Below are 18,860 nucleotides of genomic sequence, written 5' to 3' on the forward strand. Positions count from 1 at the left end.
TGCAGTCTGTCTAATACTAAGAAGTACTTTTGAAATATGCTGTCCTTGTTTTGTACATTTCTGTGAGACATTCAATAACTATTTTTGTGTATATTTAACATAGTCACTTTGCTAACAGTTTACTGTGGTTGTGTTCCTAGTGTTCCTAAAGTTACCTGTGTGTAAATGCTGCTTTTGTGTGTGTCTGTTGAATACTGTGTAAGAGATGAGCCTGCTGCCCAGGAGGGAAGAAGCCAAATAGAATTTCTGTCCTTCAGAGGGATCAACTGAGTTGCTGTCAGGGAACCTCGCATTTCTGACAAACTGGAAAATCTTAGTGGAAAAATGTATTAAAGAATGCATTTATGTGAATATGTCTTATAATTTTAAAAAATCCAACATTATAAGGAACTAAAGGTGACACTGAAATTATTTCATGGCATTGAATTAAGATTTTAGAACTGGATGGTGCATGAAATTTTGAATGCAAAGTGCATACAAGTAGGTTGTGAAGCATTCAAATCAAATTGTGTCTCTCCAAAGTATTTTCTTTTATCATGTTAAAAAAAAAATAAGAGACAGCTCTCCCATCTGCTGATTTACTATCCAAATGCCTGCAGTGGCTGGGCCTGTGGGAAGAATACAATTCAGGTCTCCTAAATGGGTAGCAGGAACCCATTATTTGAACCATCCTGCTACCTCCTGGGGTTTGTGTTAGCAGGAGCCAGAGCCAAGTACCAGACATAGACACTGCAGTGTGGCATGTGAGCATCTTAGCTTGTGGCTTGTCCTCTAGGCTAAACATCTCACCCCAGTATTTGATAATTAAAAAAATTTTTTTTCTTAAGATTCATTTTATTTATTTGAAAGACAGTTACAGAGAGAAGTAGAGACAGAGAGAGAGGTCTTCCATCCGCTGGTTCACTCCCCAGCTGGCCGCAATGGCTGAAGCTGTGCTGATCTGAAGCCAAGAGCCAGGAGCTTCTTCCGGGTCTCTCACGTGGGTGCAGGGGCCCAAGGACTTGAGCCATCTTCCACTGCTATACCAGGCCATAGCAGAGAGCTGGATCAGAAGAGGAGCAGCCGAGACTAGAACTGGCACCCATATGGGATGGTGATACTTTAGGCCAGGGCTTTAACCCACTGTGCCAGCCCCCTAAAAAAATTGTTTTCATTTTATTTGAGAGGGGTGGGTGGAGATCTTCCATTCACTGGTTCATTCCCCAAATGTCTGCAACAAGTCAGGGCAGGGCCAGGCAGAAGCCAAGAGCTTACAGTTCCATCTAGTCTCCTCCATGAGTGGCAGGAACCCAACTACTTGAGCCATCAGCAGCAGCCTCCCTAGGGTGCTCATTAGCAGGTATTTGGATTAGAAGCAGGGTAGCTGGAACCAGGCTTTCCAGTGTGAGATGAAGGTATCTCAGGCAGCAACTTAACCACTGAGCCAAATGCCCGCCCCTAGTAATTTTTAAATCATGGAGATTTATTTTATTTGAAGACGGTGTCACTTGAGAAGTCATTAAGATGATTTTGAAACCATAATATTTCACTTGTTCCAGGTATTAATGTTATTTTTATGTTTCTTAATTACAAATGGAAAGGTTATATAGAACGTATTCTAAGAATTAGATGGACAAGAATGTGTTATCAAAGATTTAAATAGAGTCAAAGATATTAAGTCTTTAATGTAGATTTGAGGAATTACATTTAGAACATTTCATTTGTTATATTTGAATGTGTAGTATATTTGAGTAATTATGTGCCAGACCTTTTTATAAAATCTTCATCATCAAACGTGTTATCTCATTTAATCTTCATAACACTCTGTTATGTGGTTGGTCTCTTGTCAGCTTTTATAGCTGAGGAAGTGGGCACAGGATTCATTTTTTGGAGTTACACAGTGAGTGAAGGTTTAGCCTGACAATCAAGCCGTAAACCCTCATGCACCCCAGCACACACAGAAATGCTGTAGTGATTACTACACGGTGATTACCTTTTAATGATATTCAGACTGCCTCTATTTTTTTTTTTTTTTTTTTTTTTTGACAGGCAGAGTGGAGGGTGAGAGAGACAGACAGAGAGAAAGGTCTTCCTTTTGCCGTTGGTTCACCCTCCAGTGGCCGCCGCGGCTGCTGCGCTGCGGCCAGCGCACCACGCTGATCCGAAGGCAGGAGCCAGGTGCTTCTCCTGGTCTCCCATGTGGGTGCAGGGCCCAAGCACTTGGGTTGTCCTCCACTGCCTTCCCGAGCCACAGCAGAGAGCTGGCCTGGAAGAGGGGCAACCGGGACAGAATCCGGTGCCCTGACCGGGACTAGAACCTGGTGTGCTGGCGCCGCAAGGCAGAGGATTAGCCTGTTGAGCCGCGGCACCGGCCCAGACTGCCTCTTTATAGTAGTGAAAACATTTTTTTCTTAAAGGCATCTTTAGTTGAGAAACATCCAATGCTGGGACAGTAGTGTTGGGGAAACTGGGGAGAAAAAAGGAAAGAGAGGGGTGTACGTTGGCCTAGTGGATTAAGAAACTTCTTGGGGCGCCCATGTCCCATATATCAGAGTGCTTGGATTCAAGTCCTTGTTTCTGATTCTAGCTTGCAGCTCCCTGCTAATGCACACCCTGGGAGGCAACGGGTAATGGCTTAAGTCCTTGGATCCTTGCCATCCTTTTGGGAAACCTGAGTTGGAGTCCCAGCTCCCAGTTTTGGCCTGGTTAAGCCCTGGATGTTGTGGGTATTTAGGAAGTAATGGATGGGAGTGCTTGCTCTGTTTATGTGTTTTCCCGTCTCTGTCTCTCTGTCCCTCAAATAAATAAAATTTAAAAATAAAAGAGAAGATGTGGGAACTCAGATCCTGAGAGGTATAAGCAATAGTGGCATCAAGTCTTTCTATTCAGAGATTTTGCCTGTTTTTTTTTTTTTTTTAAATTAATTTATTTATTTGAAGGGCAGAGTAATATAGGGAGAGACAGAGAAAAAGAGATCTTCCATCTTCGGGTTCACCCCTGAAATGGCCACAATGGCCAGGGCTGGGCCAGGTTGAAGCCAGGAGCCTGGAACTCCATCCAGCTCTCCATGTGAGTGGCAGGGGCCTAAGTACTTGGGTCATCTTCTGATGCTTTCCCAGGCACATTAGCGGGGAGCTGAATCTGAACCAGAGCAGCTGGGACTCAAGTGGCACTCTGATATGGTGTGCCTGTGTCATGGGAGAGGCTTAACCTACTGTACCACAATGCTGGCCCACATTTTGCCTGTTTTTTATTTTTAATTATTTTTATTTTGCTTGTTTTAAATTTGTGCTTATGTTATGGTTAGAATTAAATATGGACATTTACCCAGATACTTGACTAATATGAAAAGCAGCTTAGTTTTTGGCTTGTAAAGGAGATTCACATTTGTTGTACTTACAGTATTCTAGTAATGTGGCCACTTTTCAGCAGTAAAAACAGAAAGGGCAAAGCCAAAATCACAAGTGAAAATGGAAGAAAATGCAAATCAGTTTTCCTTGTAACAGATTGGTCACATCTTTGGAGAAATCTAATATTTCTTCATGGACTTCAGTTATTAAAGTTAAAAAGTGAGTGAATGTGGATTTTTCTTCTTCCCTTCATGCTGTCTTTCACAACTAAATTCTGTTAATGGAATATGCAGATGATATTTGATTTTTTTGTGCTTAAATATTTATGTAATTCCTTTCCTGCCAGCTAAAGGAACTCTCAGCGAAGACACTATCAGAGTATTTCTGCATCAGATTGCAGCTGCCATGAGAATTCTGCATAGCAAAGGAATAATTCACAGGGATCTCAAACCACAGAACATCTTGTTGTCCTACGCCAACCGCAGAAAGTCAAGTGTCAGTGGTATTCGCATCAAAATAGGTAAAAGGCCTTGCATTGTTTCATGGAAGACACGTTTTTGAGACTCAGTGTTGTAGATAATTTTAGTTCAGCTTTATTGATGCAATGCTGAAATTTTTATTGAGTTCAGTGAGGTCTGTTTAGATATGTGAATCCTTTTTATGTTATTGCGTTGTGCAAGGGATCTTCAGAGTTTATGGGAAATACATCTTATAAAGATATCTTACACCAAAATAGACTTTTAATCCCATTTTCTATGAAGTTTTTGAAGTACCTTTTTATAATAAGTCTTAGACAAGGCCAGGCTGTAAATACGAATCTGAGTAGCAAATGTTGCTTCTCTTGGTGGGGCACCAGTCTTATAACCTTGATTCTTTACAGCTCATGGGATTTTGATATAAGGATCTAAAAGGTCATCTAGTTCAGCCGTTGGCTCTTGTTTGGTGCTCTTGTTTCTCAGAATTATTTGAAACAGTAGGGGAAAAAATTCAAATTTTATATCTGTTATTGATATTTGTTGAAAAGTATATTAGTAAACCAATTATTAATAATTAACATTTTCATACCCCTTGCTTACAAATCTGGCAGAGTAGTTACTTAGACATTTGATGGTATTTTTTATTTTATTGAAATTGATAACCACTTTTTTTCTTTGGTAGATAGTCTTATTCAATAAGCTGTTTATTTTTCACAATTTTTTTTTTTTTAAGATTTATTTATTTGAAAGAGTTACACAGAGAGAGAAGGAGAGGCAGAGAGAGAGTCTTCCATCCACTGGTTCACTCCCTAGTTGGTTGCAATGACCAGAGCTGCAATGATCCGAAGCCAGGAGCCAGGAGCTTCCTCCGGGTCTCCCATGTGGGTGCAGGGACCTGAGGGCTTGGACCCATCTTATACTGCTTTCCCAGGCCTTAGCAGAGAGCTGAATCAGAAGTGAAGCAGCCGAGACTCGAACCGGCACCCATATGGGATGCCCGCACTGCAGATGGTGGCTTTAACTGCTGTGCCACAGCACCAGCCCCCACAATCCTTTTTTTAAAAGGTTATTTATTTGAAAGAGTGACAGAGAGGGAGAGGCACAAAGAGATCTCTTTGCTGGTTCACTCCCCAAATGTCTTCAATGGTTAGGGCTGGGCCAGTCTCAAGCCAGGAACCCAGAACTACATTCTAATCTCCCATGTGGGTGGTAGGGAACCAGATACATGAGCAATCATCTGTTTTCCCAGGCACATTATCAGGGAGCTAGATCAGAAAGAGTAGCTTTTTGGACTTGAACCACCTCTCCTGATTTTGGATTGCTGGTGTCATAAGCAGTGGCTCAGCCCACTGAACCACGATGGTGGCTTATTTTTTGTAACTCTTTTGTACCATCTTGTGCTTTGTTAAGTGTGAGCAAAGATATAATTTGTTTCTTGCCTTTTTATTTTGTGAAATAGCGGATTTTGGTTTTGCTCGTTACCTGCATAGCAACATGATGGCTGCAACACTGTGTGGATCTCCAATGTATATGGTGAGTGAGTGCATCCTGGTGTATTTAAAGCGTGGCATTAGAAACATTGGAATTTAAGTACAGTGGTCCCTCTTATCTGCAGGTCATGTGTTCTGGGACTTACAGGGCATGCCTGAAACTGTGGATTGTACTAAGCCCTGTATATCCTAAGTTTTTCCTGTAAGCACTGCCAGCAATGCTACATAGTGCCTGAATTAATATGTCCTTCCATGTTTTATACCCTAGTGCCTCCTTTGCATCATTACCCTTGATTTTTGTTGGTTCTGAAGTAAAATGCGGGTTATTTGAACATAAGCACTGTAATACTGAAACAGTTGATCTGATAACTGAGAACGCCACTGAGTAGCTTCAGGTGGGTAGAGTATATGGTGTAGATAGATTTTACCATGCTATTCAGAATGATGGGCAGTTTTAAAACTTAGGAATTTTCCTTTAATATTTTTAAATTATAGTTTATTGTGGACAACTGAAACTGCAGAAAATGAAACTGCAGATAAGATGGGACTACTGTATAATTCTTGTTTCCAAGTAAGGTGGTTTTATATAGTCTATGTTTATATTACTAACGTTAATTATATTAGTGATAATGCTATACACAGAATCATACATTGGTAGAGTAGGCTGTAAAATTAAGTCACGTTTGCTTATTTTTATTTTTTTTTAAATGATTAGTTATAGAAATCTATTAGATTCAACTGAATATAAAAATTAATGAAGTTTTGTCAGGCTTACTTGATGCATAATGTTAGGGAGTTATTTAAAAAACACCTTTTGGGGCACCTCTTCATCTGTAGGAAATGCTCATCTTGTGTGTTGCCTGTCTTAGCAAGATCCTATGGTGATTTTCTTACATGTCTTTACACTTAAAGCAAAAAAAAGTTTAGCTTTTCTCTGTATCTTTTCACATACATTTTTCCATGTCTGATAGAATTGGGCTATTAAACTTTTGAACTAGTGTGAAGTATTAAGCCTGGAAATACATAATTCTGGAATTTCAGAGGAATACCTATTTCAATTCTTAGTTTAAAATGAGTTGATATTAGGAAGTCCATTAAAAAATCAACTTTGGGCTGGCGCCGTGGCTCAACAGGCTAATCCTCCGCCTTGCGGCACCGGCACACCGGGTTCTAGTCCCGGTCGGGGCTCCAGATTCTGTCCCAGTTGCCCCTCTTCCAGGCCAGCTCTCTGCTGTGGCCAGGGAGTGCAGAGGAGGATGGCCCAAGTGCTTGGGCCCTGCACCCCATGGGAGACCAGGAGAAGCACCTGGCTCCTGCCATCGGGTCAGCGCAGTGTGCTGGCTGCAGCAGCCATTGGAGGGTGAACCAATGGCAAAAAGGAAGACCTTTCTCTCTGTCTCTCTCTCTCTCTCTCACTGTCCACTCTGTCTGTCTTAAAAAAAAAAAAAAAGAAAAAGAAAAAGAAAAAAAAAATCAACTTTGAGGTTTAATGAAACTAGTAAAGATTTAAAAGAAAGTTTTTACACTAGATTTACTTCCTTGATCATAGTTTTATTGTTTATGTGGTTCATATTTTATAATTTAATTTTTAGTTTGCACTTTTTCTTGATTATGAGTTCAGTCTTATAGAGTGTTTTGGCTGATTATTAAAGGAAGGTGACTCAGTAAGAAATTTACTAGAGACAGTAAATCAAAAGTGTTGCTTAGGAAATAAAATTCCACTATCTTTAAGTTTATCTGACATTTCTATTTAATGTTTTTCCCAATTGGTGATATATTTAAAAAAAAAACCAGCATTTGATGAGAAGCCTGAAAATACCTTTAACAAAGCAGCAAAGAAATGCCTTTACTTTTAGGATCATTTATTAAAAATTTTGTTGTTGTTCATTCATTTGAGAGACAGAGCTGCCATCCTTGGCTCTCTTCCTGATTGCCTGCAAGGGAAGATGGGGTGGGTTGAAGTCAGGAGCCTAGAATAAGATCCAAGACTCTCAAGGAACTCAGTTACTTGTGCCACCCTGCTACCTCCCAGGGGGTCAGGAACCTGAGCCAGGAATCTGCACAGCTTCCCCAGGGTGGAATAGAGGGCGTCTTGAGCACTAAGCTAAAGGCCTACCTCTCTATTGTTATCTTAATTCTCTTACTGTACTTTGTTTCCATAATGATATATAGAAACATTTGGGTCTACAACTTGTAACATAAATACAGAACTGTTTTTTGATATTTTTAAATAAATCTCAATATAATAATGTTGTTCTAAGTTCATTGCAGTGTCATTTGTTTACAGAAATATCACAGTGTGTTAGTGTGTGTAACTTTATTAAGAGTTTGCCCTTTTCTAGTTAATTAGCATGTAAGTCCAGATAACATGGCTTGTGTCTCTTGAATTTTTCTCTGCCTAGGCTCCTGAGGTTATTATGTCTCAACATTATGATGCCAAGGCAGACCTGTGGAGCATAGGAACGGTGATATATCAATGCCTAGTTGGAAAACCACCTTTTCAGGTAGGCTTTGTTCTTACAGCTTCACTTTTGGGATCTTATTTTACAATTGCCGTTCGCTTGTAAAATGAAAAGTACTCTGAAAGGAGTGTTTTTGGTTGCTTTGTCACTTACTTTGATTTTGTTAATGGCTAAAGCTGCTATGGTGAGCCAGAACACCTTTTTGCTTTTCCTCTTTTATCTGCCTGCACTTTGTAGGTGGACTGGCCATGAAACCTGTTGCAGGCTAACAAAGAAAACCAGGCAGAGTCAGGGCTGATAGCTAGGGGGTCATATGCATGAATGATGACACCAGTGCTTCCTGCTTAACCTGGTTTTGGAGTCCTGGAATCCATGTCAGGGCTGGGGTGGTTGGAGAGATCATGGGAAACTGTCTCCAGGTCTCGATTCCTGACACTGTTCAGTGAGAAGGGAGGAATTGTTGAGACTCCATGGAAATTATTTTGTCTTTGTTCCTTTCCTTCTCTCTCCTAATATCTTGTCAAGAAGTGGTCCTCTGTTAAGAGTATGATCATAATGATTTCATATTGCCATGTTTTAATTTCTTAGTTGCAAAGATTTTTGAATCTGATAACTGGAACAAAGTGGAATTATTTACCCAAGATAATCTGAAAAATAGAGAAATACCCAGGTTTAACATTTTGAATTTCCCATTTTAGTTTGTATGTAGAAGCAGTTTCACTAGCTCAGCAGCAGTTGCCACAGGGGTGATGCTTGTTGCCATGGGAAGACAGAACAGCAGCAGTTCACTTAGTTCTCTTCCTTGAGTCCCTTGAAATGCTAAGTGATCCAGACGGTAAACATATTCTGGCCATGTAACCCCCAGAGTAGTGATTCTTAGTCTTTTCTGATTTTTAGGCGCTTCTGAGTGTGTAAAAAGTGCACACAATTACAGAGGCTTTTTAAGTTCCTAATGCTCAGCTATGGCTCCTTCAGTAGTCCATGGCTTTTAAGTTCATGTGATTTGGAAGTTTTGCCCCTGTTGTTTAGGAAATTAATTTTTTTTTTTTTAAACAGGCCAATAGTCCTCAAGATTTAAGGATGTTTTATGAAAAGAACAGGAGCTTAATGCCTAGGTATGTGTTTAGATTACACTGAATTTTACTATTTGGGAACATGGTGTTTTTTATTTGGACTCTGTGTTTTATCTGTTTCTGTTGTTGATGCTTTTTTCACTTGACAGAAATGTGATTGTGTTTTTTATAGCCACAAATCACAAAATTACCAGCACATCAGGGGTACTGTACCTTATTCCTTATTTTTTGAAATATGAACTATGAAGCAAATTTAAAAGAAAAATATTACAAAAGTTACGTGTGTTCCTTATGCAGTGGGGAGATGTGAAAAGAGTAGATATGCATAACATAGAAAGTAAATTCTCCCTTAGGCTTTGCCATACTCCATAAGGATAGTAAGAATTTGTTCTGTATCTTTACAGGTCTTTTTTATTGGAGCTCTTTATACATGTTTGAGTGTTCATTTATGGACGTATTTTTTTAAAATATTTATTTGAAAGGCAGAGTTACAGAGAGGGAGAGGCAGAGGCAGAGAGAGAAAAGTCTTCCATTTGCTGGTTCACTCCCCAGATGGCCCCAGTGGCCAGGGCTGGGCCAGACTGAAGCCAGGAACCAAGAGCCAGGAGCTTCATCTGGGTCTCCCACATGGGTGCAGGGGCCCAAGGACTTGGGCCATCTTCCACAGCTTTCCCAGGTGCATTAGCAGGGAGTTGGATCAGGAGTGGAGCAGCCTGGACATGAACTGGTGCCTATATGGGATGCTGACACTGCAGGAAGTGACTTAACCTGCTATGCCACAGTGCCAACCCTAATGTACATATTTATGCATATATATAATTTAAGACAAATTCCATCATGCTTTATGAATTGTTCTCCAACTTTTACAATGTTAGTATATCTTAAATGTTCAATTTCAGTATGTAGAGAGTTAACTGCAAACTTTTGAATGTTTACATAGAATCCCTTAATTAGATGTACCATATGGTATTTAATCAGATCCCTATTTTCATTTTTTGGCTTCTACAAACAGGTTAAAGTGAAATATATGCGCACTTTTGTGCATGTGTGAATTTCTTTAGGGTAGACTCCTAGAAATGGAATTATTGGGCTGAACAGCAGACTCTGCAGATAGGCTCTTCCAATTAATATAGCAATATAAGAGAATGTTCCTTTCCTCACTTTTTTTTTTTTTTTTTTTTTTTTGACAGAGTGGATAGAGAGAGAGAGACAGAGAGAAAGGTCTTCTTTTTGCCGCTGGTTCACCCTCCAATGGCAGGCGCGGCCAGAGCGCTGTGGCCAGCGCACCGCGCTGATCCGAAGGCAGGAGCCAAGTGTTTCTCCTGGTCTCCCATGTGGGTGCAGGGCCCAAGGACTTGGGCCATCCTCCTCTGCACTCCTGGGCCATAGCAGAGAGCTGGCTTGGAAGAGGGGCAACCAGGACAGAATCCGGTGCCCCGACTGGGACTAGAACCTGGTGTGCCGGCGCTGCAAGGTGGAGGATTAGCCTATTGAGCCATGGCACCGGCTTCCTCACTTTAAAAAAAAAAAAAATTACTTATTTGTAAGGCAGAGTTACAGAGGAAAAGGGATAGAGGGAGTCTTTTATCTGCTGGCTCATTCCCTAAATTGCTGCAATATTCAGCCTGCAGCCAGGAGCTTCCCTTGGGTCCTCCCTATGGGTGCAAGAGCCAGATACTGGCCATCTTTTGCTGCTTTCCCAGGCCATTAGCAGGGAGCTGGATTGGAAGTGTAGCTGCAGGACGTGAACCAATGCTCATATGGGATGCGAGCATCACAGCTGCTGGCTTAACTTGCTGTGCCGTGACACCAGCTCCTTTCTGTACATTTTTGCCAATCTGGAAAGTGACCAGGTTTGATGCCTCACAAATGGAGGAGGACCAATTAGCTATTCATTTAGTCTCATTATTCTCTTCATTAGAGAGTCTGGCCCTTTTTTTTTTTTAATTTGTTTAATGTCCTTTCATAATTTTTATTCCATGAATTATATATTCCAGTTTCCCTCTCATTTTTCTATCCCTTATCATTTTCACATTGAAATTTAGGATGTTGTATTATTTCTTAATTGTATTTATTTAAGCTCTGCCTTTTCCCAGGCAGAATTGAAGTGGCTCTTGTTCTAATAGAGAACTTTATAGCAAGTATGCATGCATAGTTGAAGTTGTGTTAAAACAAGATTGTGCTTATGAAGTGCTTTATTCTTGCAGATACTGTAACAGACAGCAATAATAAGCATGATGTAAGAATCTTGTCCAGTTGATGCTGCTTCTCAGAGGCAGTTGTTTAGTGTTTTTTTTCCCTCATCTTTGAGGTCTGAGGCTTTACCATGCTGCTCTTGTTATAAATGTGGGATCTGCGAAACTGCATGTATGTTTTTCCTTTATCATAACAAGGCAAAAGTAATGTAATTAATACATATAAACCCATGGAGCCAGTGCTGTGGTGCAGTGGGTTAACGCCCTGGCCTGAAGTGCTGGCATCCCATATGGGTACCGGTTTGAGTCCCAGCCGCTCCACTTCTGATCCAGCTCTCTGCTATGGCCTGGGAAAGCAGTAGAAGATGGCCCAAGTTCTTGGGCCCCTGCACCCGCGTGGGAGACCCGGAGGAAGCTCCTGGCTTCAGATCGGCACAGCTCCGACTGTTGCGGCCAACTGGAGAGTGAACCATCGGATGAAGACCTCTCTCTCTCTTTGTCTTTCTGTCTCTCCTCTCCGTGTAACTCTGACTTTCAAATAAATAAATAAATAAATAAATCTTTTAAAAAAATATGAACTCACTATTTGTTTTTGTTTTTTTTTCCTTTCCCTCAGTATTCCCAGAGAAACATCACCTTACTTGACTAATCTCCTTTTGGGTTTACTTCAGAGAAACCAGAAAGATAGAATGGACTTTGGTAAGTAATGACTTCAGATTTTTATGGTTTCTAATTATTTTTGATTCCCAAAGGATTTTTAAAAAGATACTGTAGAGGGAATAGTACTTAGCCTGGTGATTACGACACCTGCATCCCACAGTGGTGTGCCTGGATTTGAGTCCTGGCTCTGACTTCTGATAACAGATTCCTGCCAGTATAGATCCAGGAAGGCAGCAGTGTTGGCTCAAGTAATAGGATTCCTGCCACCCATGTGGGAGACTTAGGTTGCATTTCTGACTCCAGTCCAGCCCTAGCCATGGTGGGCATTTGGGGAGTGAACCAGTAGATGGGAGCTCTCTTCATGTGTTTGTCTATATCACTCTCTCCTTGCAGATAAATAAAATATAATTATTTTTAAAGATCTATTTATTTATTTGAAAGAGTTACAGAGAAGCAGAGGCAAAGAGAGAGAGAGATCACTCTTCCTTCCACTGGTTCACTCTCCAAATGGCTACAACAGCCAGAGCTGAGCCAATCTGAAGCCAGGAGCCAGGAGCTTCTCCCAGGTCTCCCACATGGGTGCGGGGGCCCAAGCTCTAGGGCCATTCTGCACTGCTTTTCCAGGAGCATTAGCAGAGAGCTGGATCTGAAGTGGAGCATCTGGGACTCAAACTTATGCTCATATGGGATGCTGGTGCTGCGGGCCAGTTCTTTAACCCTCTGCGCCACAGTGCCGGCCCCGGTCTAATGTTTTAGTTGCCAGTTGCTCTCTAGAGAGAACAAGAGCGAGTGAGATCTTCCATTTGTTTGCTCACTCCCCAAATGCCCATGATAGCTGGAGGTGAGCCAGGCTGAAGCCAGGACCCTGGAACTGTCTGGGTCTCTGATTCGGGTGTTAGGGACCTAAGTACTGGAGCCATCACCTGCTGCCTCCCAGAGTGCACAGTAGCAGGAAGCTGGAATGTGACAGTGGAGCTGGGGCTGAAACCCACAGGCTGGATACATCAGTGTTTACTGATGTATGGAATGTGGGTGTGAGAAAGAGAAGACAAAAGTACTCCAAGGTTTGTGTCTGAGCAACTGAAAGGATAGGGTTGTAATTTATGGAGATTGGAATGACCATGTGGATGGAACAGGCTATGGGGACAATATGGGGAGTTTAGGTAAGGCATGGTAAGTTTAAGATAACCATTTGATATCCAAATGTGTATATTAAAAGAGCACTTGAATTTCAGAGGAGATATCTAGGCTGGGGGTATATTTTGGAATTGTCAGCTTCTGGGTGATAGTTATTAAATTATTTTATAGTGTAATATTTAAATCCTTTATTGATTCTTCTGTTTAAAAATTAATTCTTGAGTTATTTTCTTAATGGTTGCCCTACAATGTACTTCTTAACTTACACAAACTACTTCATAATAATATTAGTTAAATTCCAGGACCATACAGAAACTTTGTCCATCTAATATAGCTCTGTTTCTTTCTGTCTTTGGGTTCTTATTGTCATATGTATTATGGCTATGTTATAGTCTCATACATGCAGGTTGTAGCTATTGCTTTGTATGTGTTTATATCTTTTAGGGAAGGTAGGAGAAGGAGAAAAAAAATTAGAGTCTTATATTAACTTGTATAGTTATCATTTCTGATACTCTTCAGTTCTTGTGACCAAGGTACTGTTTAGTGTCATTTTTTTTGGCTCCAGTATGGATGACATTCCTTCTGCCTCTGTGTTATCATTGTCATATATATTAGTCTTTATATGTTATAAGCCCAGCAGTATAATTTTACAGTTATTATTTTATCATTTTATCTAATTTCTTTTAAGTCAGAGGAAGAAAAGAGATAAATGTAGGATATACATATGGTCTCCAACTTAAAATGGTTTAACTTACTTAGAGTAATGTGAAAGTGCACCATGCAGCTCTTCTGCTTTTCACTTTCAGTCGAATATTAAAAAATTATGGGATACATTTAATACTTTATTACAAAGTGTAGGCTTTTGTTAAAAGCTTTTGCTCAATTGTAGGCTAATAAAAGTGTTCTGAGTATATTTAAGGGGGTTTAGGCTAAGCTGTGGTGTTTGATGGCCTAGGTGTATATAAATGGTGTGTGTGTGTGTGTGCATATGTGTTTAAGATTTACACGGAGAGAGTTACTCAGAAGAGAGGTCTTCCATCTGCTGGTTCACTTTGCTCTGCAATTGGCTGCACCAGCCAGAGCTGTGCCGATCCAAAGCTAGGAGCCAGGAGCCTCCCCTAGGTCTCCCACACAAGTGCAGGGGCCCACGGACTTGGGGCATCCTCTACTGCTTTCCCAGACCATAGCAGAGAGCTAGACCAGAAGTGGAGCAGCTGGGACCCATATGCTGGTGCCCAAATGGGATGCTGGCACTGCAGGCAGCGGCTTTATCCACTATGACACAGCACCAGCCTCTAAATGGTTTTTTAATCTCTGTTCCTTTCTCTGTCCCTTCATTGTCAAGGATTCCCACAATGCATATTTTGGTCCACTTGATGTCCTCATTGTTGCTCAGGCACTGTCACTTTTCTTTAATATCTTTTTTCTGTTCCTCATTTTTATTGTCCTCTATTCACATTTGCTGATTATTTTTTCTGCTTCCTCATGTCTGCCTTTGAATTCCTCTAGTGAATTTTCATTTTAGTTACTGTACTTTGTAGCGCCACAGTTCCACTTTAGATTTTCTTTTTTTAAAAAAAGATTTATTTTATTTATTTGAAAGAGTTATACAGAGAAAGGAGAGGCAGAGAGAGAGAAAGGTCTTCCATCCACTGGTTCACTCCCCAATTGGCTGCAACAGCTGGAGCTGTTCCAGTCCGAAGCTAGGAGCCAGGAGCTTCTTCTGGGTCTCCCAATCCAGTGCAGGAGCCCAAGGACTTGGGACATCTTCTACTGCTTTCCCAGGCCATAGCAGAGAGCTGGATTGGAAGTGGAGCAGCTGGGACTTGAACCGGTGCCCATATGGATGCTGGCACTGCAGGCGGCAGCTTTTCCCACTATGCCACAGCATCAGCCCCTAGATTTTCTATCACTATTGATATAACCATTTTTTAAAATATAATTTTTTTACTTTATCTAGATCTTCTTTTTCATTCTTTGAGCATCCTCAAGACACTTATTTAAAGTCCTCTAGGGGGGCTGGTGCTGTGGTGTAGTGGGTAAAGCGGCCGCCTGCAGTGCTGGCATCCCATATTGGCGCCAGTTTGAGTCCCGGCTGCTGTACTTCCTATCCAGCTCTCTGCTATGGCCTGGGAAAGCAGTAGAAGATGACCCAGGTCCTTGGGCCCCATGTGGGAGACCTGGAGGAAGCTCCTGGCTCCTGACTTCGGATCGGCTCAGCTCCAGCCATTGCGGCCATTTGGGGAGTGAACCATCAATGGAAGACCTCTCTCTCTTACTCTCTCTCTGCCTCTCCTTCTCTCTCTGTGTAACTGTAATTTTCAAGTAAAATAAATAATTTTTTTATAAAAGTCCATCTAGGGGCCAGCATTGTGACGCAGTGGGCATGTGTAGCTGGCATTTCATAGTAGAGCGCTGGTTTGAGGTTTGGTTGCTATACTTTGGCTTCAGCCCCTGCTGATTTGCCTGTGAAAGCAGAAGATGGTCCATGTATTTGCCACTCCTGTGGCTTTAGCCTGGCCCAGCTCCAGCTGTTATGGCCATTTGGGAAGTGAACCAGGAGATGGAAGGTCTTGAGCTCATCTCTTTTCTCTCTGTCAGGCTTTCACATAAATAAAATAAATCTAAAAAAATAGTCTTTCTTGAGTAGGTCTGCCTTCAAGTTTTTTTAGGCACAGTTTCTCCATAGGCTATATTTTCCTCTTATTTAATTGAAAGGCTGAGTTGTAGGGGCTGGCACTGTGGTATAGTAGGCTAAGCCTTCACTGGGGGAACTGACATTCCATATGGGTGCTGGTTCATGTCTGCTGTTCCTTTTCCAGTCTAGCTTTCTGCTAAGGCCTGGGAAAACAGTAGAAGATGACCTTGCACCCCCATGGGAGACCTTGCAGAAGCTGTTGGCTCCTGCCTTTGGATCACTTAGCTCCGGCCGTTGAGGCCATTTGTGGAGTGAGCCAGCAGGTGGAAGATCTCTGTCTTTCCTTCTCTCTCTAACTCTACCTCTCAAATTAATAAATTTGTTTTTTCTTTTTAAGGAAAAGAAAGGCAGTTATAGAGAGAGGAAGAGACAAAGAGAGATTTTCCATCTGCTGGTTCACTCCCCAAATGGCTGCAACAGCTGGGGCTGGGCTGGGCTGAAGGCAAGAACCAGGAGCCTCCTCCAGGTCTCCCATGTGAGTGCAGAGACCCGAGCACCTGGGCCATCTTCCACTGCTTTCCCAGTCCCAGTAGCAGGAAATTTGATCAGAGATGGAGCAGCTGGGACACTAACTAGTGCTTATATGGGATGCCAACATAGCAGGTGGCTGCTTAACCCACTATGCCTCAATGCCTCCTCTATATTTTCCTCCTTATTTGGGTGCATTGTGATTTTGGATTAAAAAACTGGACAGTGCACATCTAATGTGGTAGTTTTAGAAATCATATTCTTGCCCTTTCCCAGAGTTTTTTGTTACTATTTTTGCTTTTTTGATTGTTATAGACTGTCTCTGTGCCAAGGAGCAGTCTTGAGAGTAAAGGTCTTTGGGAGTCTCTCCTGAGCCTATGCATTTTCCTGGGCATGGACAGCCACTTTGTGATTTTTCCTGTATATGCAGCTGCTTTTCAATGTTCTAGTCTTGCCTGGCTACTGTAAAGGGAAAGTGAAAGAAATGAAGAGTAGGAAACATTTGGCTTATACTGGTTAAGATGGCCGCGTCCCATATTGGAATACCTGGGTTGGAGTCCTGGGTCCTGAATTCAGCTTTCTGCTAAAGCAGAACCTGGGAGGCAGTGGTGATGACTCAACTAATTGGATCCCTGCCACCCAAATGGGAGACCTGGATTGTGTTCTCAGTTCCCTGCAGCTTTTACTTGGCCCACCCTTGGCCATGGCAGGCATTTAGGGAGTGAGCCAATGAATGGGTGAATGGGAGCACTCTGTTTTTCTGTTTCTTTCTGCCTTGTTGTCTCTGAAGATTAAAGAAAAAAAAAGTGCAGTAGATCTTTAAATCCCTGGTAGTCACTTCAGCTGGAGGGAGGGGCTTACAACAGTGGCCACCACCTCTTTGTACTTATGTGATCAGAAGTAAGTTACACCTTTGGCTGCAGTGCCGGCATCCCACATGGGAGCCAGTTTGTGTCCTGGCTGCTGCACTTCCAATCCAGCTCTCTGCTTTGGCCTGGGAAAGCAGTGGAAGATGGCCCAAGTGCTTGGGCCTGTGCACCCACGTGGGAGACCTGGAAGAAGCTCCTGGCTCCTGGTTTTGGATCAGCTCAGCTCCAGCTGTCGCGGCCACTGGGGAGTAAACCAGCAGATGGAAGATCTTTCTATCTCTCCCTTCTCTCTGTAACTCTGCCTCTCAAATAATAAATAAATAAATCTTTTTTAAAGTAGCAATTAACAGTCAAAGTACATATCCCCAGTAAAGAGGACAAAGTCCTTTGTGCTCACCGAGGCTCCTGCAAGCATGTATGCTTCAGGAAGAAATGCGCAGCTGCCCGCTGTAGCACTGGGTAGCTGCCACTGTGCTAAGGCCTGAAATGTATAGAAATTAACTGTAGTTGGCCTTCCAGCCTTCCTTTAGATGTTGCAAGCCTTTGGTATACTCCAGAGTTCCAAAATAGTGGCATCATGCAGAGTCTGCCAGTGCTATTTTTGTCTGTAGAGGGGGAGCTAGGTTCCTGGTGCTTCATCCTCTGCCATCTTCCTAGAATCCTTATATTTATTTCTTGTTTATAATGTACTTCATCATTTTGATAAATTTTCTTTCTTTAAAGTATTATACTTAGGTAAATGAAGGGAAACAAGAAAATACCTGTATTAGAATGAAAGATATTTCTTAAACCACTATGAAGTCGGAAAGTCACCTTACTCAGATAGTGTTCAGTTTCTGTAAGGCATTTGCTTTTTTTTTTTTTTTTTTTAATTAACTTTTTTTTTTTTTTTTTTTTTTATTTGAAAGGCAGAGTAACAGAGATGGGGAGAGTTCAGAGCAAGAGGGATCTTCCATCCACTGGCTCACTCCCCAGATGGCTGCAACTGCTGGGGCTGAACTCCCATATGGGTAGCAGGGGCCCAGTACTTGGGCTGTCTTCTGCTTTCCCAAGCGCATCAGCAGGGCGTTGGATCAGAAGTGGAGCAGCTGGGACTCGAACTGGCACAATGCTCTGATATGTGATGCTGGCGTCACAGGCAGCTTGCCTAACCTATGCCACGACGATGGCCCCCATTTACTCTTCTTGGATTTTAGTATTAGAAAGATCTACACCAGTCCAAGAAAGTACCACTAGTGGTACTGATGCCCTGGAAGGTGACTTTTTGTGCTGTGCTTAGGAATAAGAAAAAACTGGGGGTGGGGGGGTGGGTAGGGGGGACTGGGTAGTTTGCCAACGTCCAGATTCCTGAATATCTTTGCAAAGAAAGTTCTCAGATACTTAAGCTGCATTCCAGGTATTTTCAATTCTTTGACCATTAAAAGATTTGGGAAGGAGGAAAAAAGGACACTGCAGACTCCTGTAGAAAGGACTTTGGCCTCCAAGATGGGCTTTCAGGAAGAGGCAGCTTTGTGTGTGGTGACCCTTTGTGAATACACACTCTGTGGCAGCTCAGCTGTCAGCAGGCTGCTCTCCCAAGCACAGTGCCTTGCACAGCCTACAGTAGTGGATGCAGCTTTCTTAGAGTTTTTGATTTTTAAGATGGGTCCTTGATTTGGGGCTGTCTTCTATCAGCATAAAGCTAAGAGTTTCCCTCTAAGTACTTTAACTTATCATAGTTTCCCTTCAAATGATATTTTACCACTTCACATGAAGTGAAAGAACTTGGGACACATTTTTAGGGTTTATGTGATTCTTGAAGGTTTTGAAAAAACATTTATCCCCAAACTTGTTATAGTTTCAATTCCTCTTTGAGGAAAAATTCTCTGACTTGTTCTTAATCCATCTTATGTAGACAATTAAAAATTATTCTTTCCAGTGCTGGTGTTGCAGTTTAAGACAGTGCCTGTGAAGCTGCTATCCTATATGGGCACCAGTTCAAGTCCAGGCCTCTCCTTTTCTTT

The 18,860-nt window shown here is 41.9% G+C and overlaps 1 protein-coding gene across 3 annotated transcripts in view; it reads left to right on the forward strand.

Annotated features, from left to right (window-relative positions):
- Positions 1–18,860, forward strand: part of ULK2 (unc-51 like autophagy activating kinase 2) — an 85,496-nt gene that overhangs the window by 14,998 nt on the left and 51,638 nt on the right. For 2 of the 3 annotated variants that reach the window (XM_062175519.1, XM_062175521.1), the window contains 5 exons: positions 3,676–3,849; positions 5,265–5,338; positions 7,698–7,799; positions 8,814–8,872; positions 11,642–11,724. In XM_062175519.1, the coding sequence (XP_062031503.1) occupies positions 3,676–3,849; positions 5,265–5,338; positions 7,698–7,799; positions 8,814–8,872; positions 11,642–11,724 (492 nt within the window). Of the gene's footprint in view, positions 1–3,376; positions 3,549–3,675; positions 3,850–5,264; positions 5,339–7,697; positions 7,800–8,813; positions 8,873–11,641; positions 11,725–18,860 lie in introns of those variants that run through there. The other variant, XM_062175520.1, reaches the window with a different exon arrangement.

This window comes from Lepus europaeus, chromosome 18 (assembly GCF_033115175.1).
Source record: "Lepus europaeus isolate LE1 chromosome 18, mLepTim1.pri, whole genome shotgun sequence".
In the NCBI taxonomy this organism is placed as follows: Eukaryota; Metazoa; Chordata; class Mammalia; order Lagomorpha; family Leporidae; genus Lepus; species Lepus europaeus.